Source organism: Sinocyclocheilus anshuiensis, unplaced genomic scaffold, assembly GCF_001515605.1.
Source record: "Sinocyclocheilus anshuiensis isolate Anshui unplaced genomic scaffold, SAMN03320099.WGS_v1.1 scaffold447, whole genome shotgun sequence".
NCBI classification, from domain to species: Eukaryota; Metazoa; Chordata; class Actinopteri; order Cypriniformes; family Cyprinidae; genus Sinocyclocheilus; species Sinocyclocheilus anshuiensis.
In genome coordinates, this window is record NW_015552615.1 from 1902916 (window position 1) to 1904840 (window position 1925).

The 1925-nt window shown below is 32.3% G+C and overlaps 1 protein-coding gene across 2 annotated transcripts in view; it reads right to left on the minus strand.

Moving 5' to 3' along the window:
• Positions 1–1925, minus strand: part of LOC107666061 (plakophilin-1-like) — a 20404-nt gene that overhangs the window by 8705 nt on the left and 9774 nt on the right. For both annotated transcript variants that reach the window (XM_016457152.1, XM_016457151.1), the window contains exon 5: positions 936–1140. In XM_016457152.1, coding sequence (XP_016312638.1) covers positions 936–1140 — 205 coding nt within the window. The remainder of the gene's footprint in view (positions 1–935; positions 1141–1925) is intronic.

Below are 1925 nucleotides of genomic sequence, written 5' to 3' on the forward strand. Positions count from 1 at the left end.
TCAGCAGGACAACATTAAATGACAAACTAAAGCAAAATAAAAACTACTTACACCCTATTAAAACAGATTAAAAACAAAAATAATCCTACAAAAAAAAAAAAAAAAAAAAAAAACACATTTGAACCACATCCCTGCTGTTAGTTTATTTCAGGTTCAAAACAAGTTTGTTAATGGTGACACTTTACAATAAAGTTCAATTTATCAATGTTAGCTAATGCATTAGGTATCATAAACTAACAATGAACAGTATTATTAGCATTTTTATTGAATAATTTTACAGCCTTTTTTTAAACTAGGTTATAGTATTCTAATAACCTAGTATTTTGGTTATAGTATAACTAGGTAATCTAGTTTTTTTTACATATATTAATGCATTTTTAGCACTTCAAATTGTGTAAATTAACATTAATTCAGGTCTTCTGAACATTTTTACATACATTAATACATTTTTAGCATTTCAAGTTACATAAACGAACATTAGCCAATGTTTTCTGAACAAACATGAATTAACAATGAACAATACTTTATTTATGAATTACACTACTCAACTGTTCAGAAGTTTGGGATCTGTAAGGTTTTAAATGTTTGTGACAGTCTCTTGTGCTCACTATGGCTACACATATTTAATAAAAAATGCAGTAAAATTGTGAAATATTATTACAATTTTAAATAACTGTTTCCTATTTAAATATACTTTAAAATGTAATTTATTCCTGTAATGCAATGCTAAATTTTAAATTAAATTTATATTAAAGCTTATGCAAAGTGACCTAAAAACCATCATATAATTAACTGTCATACTTTAAGTGGAGGACACGCATACAGTAGTGTGGTCTAGTGTTGTGGCATGTGCTTTGAATGGTTGTGTTGATGTATTCCTCTTATCAGCACGTGTGTGGGACATGAATGTGACGCAAACATAGATGGTTGGCCACCTGTCAGGTGTTTCTGTGTCTCAGAGTTGGTCTTGCCGAGCAGCTGCACAACCTGTGTGATTCCTCTGCAGCGCTGCACCTCCTCTTTGTTGGCCTGGTTTTTGAAGACCAGGTTCCTCAGAGCAGCGGCCACCGTCTCCTGGACCTGAGGACTGGGGCTGTTCAGCAGGTTGACCAGCGGAGGAATGCCCTTCAGGGTCAGCACCTGTGACGCAGGACACACTCAATGAGATGGTGCAACCCCTGACTAAATGTACTGTGGTGATACCATAGTACACTGATGCAATGATGCAGTGTTACTATTGTTAACTTAAACATTTTTTAATTAAAATTGAAATAAAGCTAAAGTAACATAAGATACAAAAAATAGATGAAAAACTTTAGAAAAATGAAATAAAATAAGTTGAAGTATTAAAATGACTAACACTAAAACTGAAATTATAAAAAAAAATAACAAAAGCATATAACAAAATGAAATTAAAATTAAAATATAAAAATGAAAGCTAATTTAATTTTTTCAAATAATATGGTATAAACATGGTACCTGTCTATATAACTTGATATTACCATGGTACCACATTACACTACCACGGGAGTACCATGGTATTCTTGGAAGTACCATGTAGTATCATATGAAAACCATGGTATATTACCATAGATTTACTATGGTATTATAAAAAATAAACTACAGAAACATCATGGTAACACAATCAGATGGTAGGATGATGGTACTTTGCTCTAACATTCATACATTCATGCCGTAAAAAGGTTTTTGCCCCCTTCCTGTTTTTTTTTTTTTTGCATATTTGTCACACTTAAAAGAGTCTGACTTGCTTTGCACATTCTCTTTGTAAACACTGGGTTGGTACTTCCGCCTATGTTACGCGTGATCTTTCTAACGTGATTATGTAATGCGTGAGGTCAGGCTGGTGCAATACCAGCATTTATGATTAAAAAGTACATACATTTTTACTGGTTTAAGAACACGAC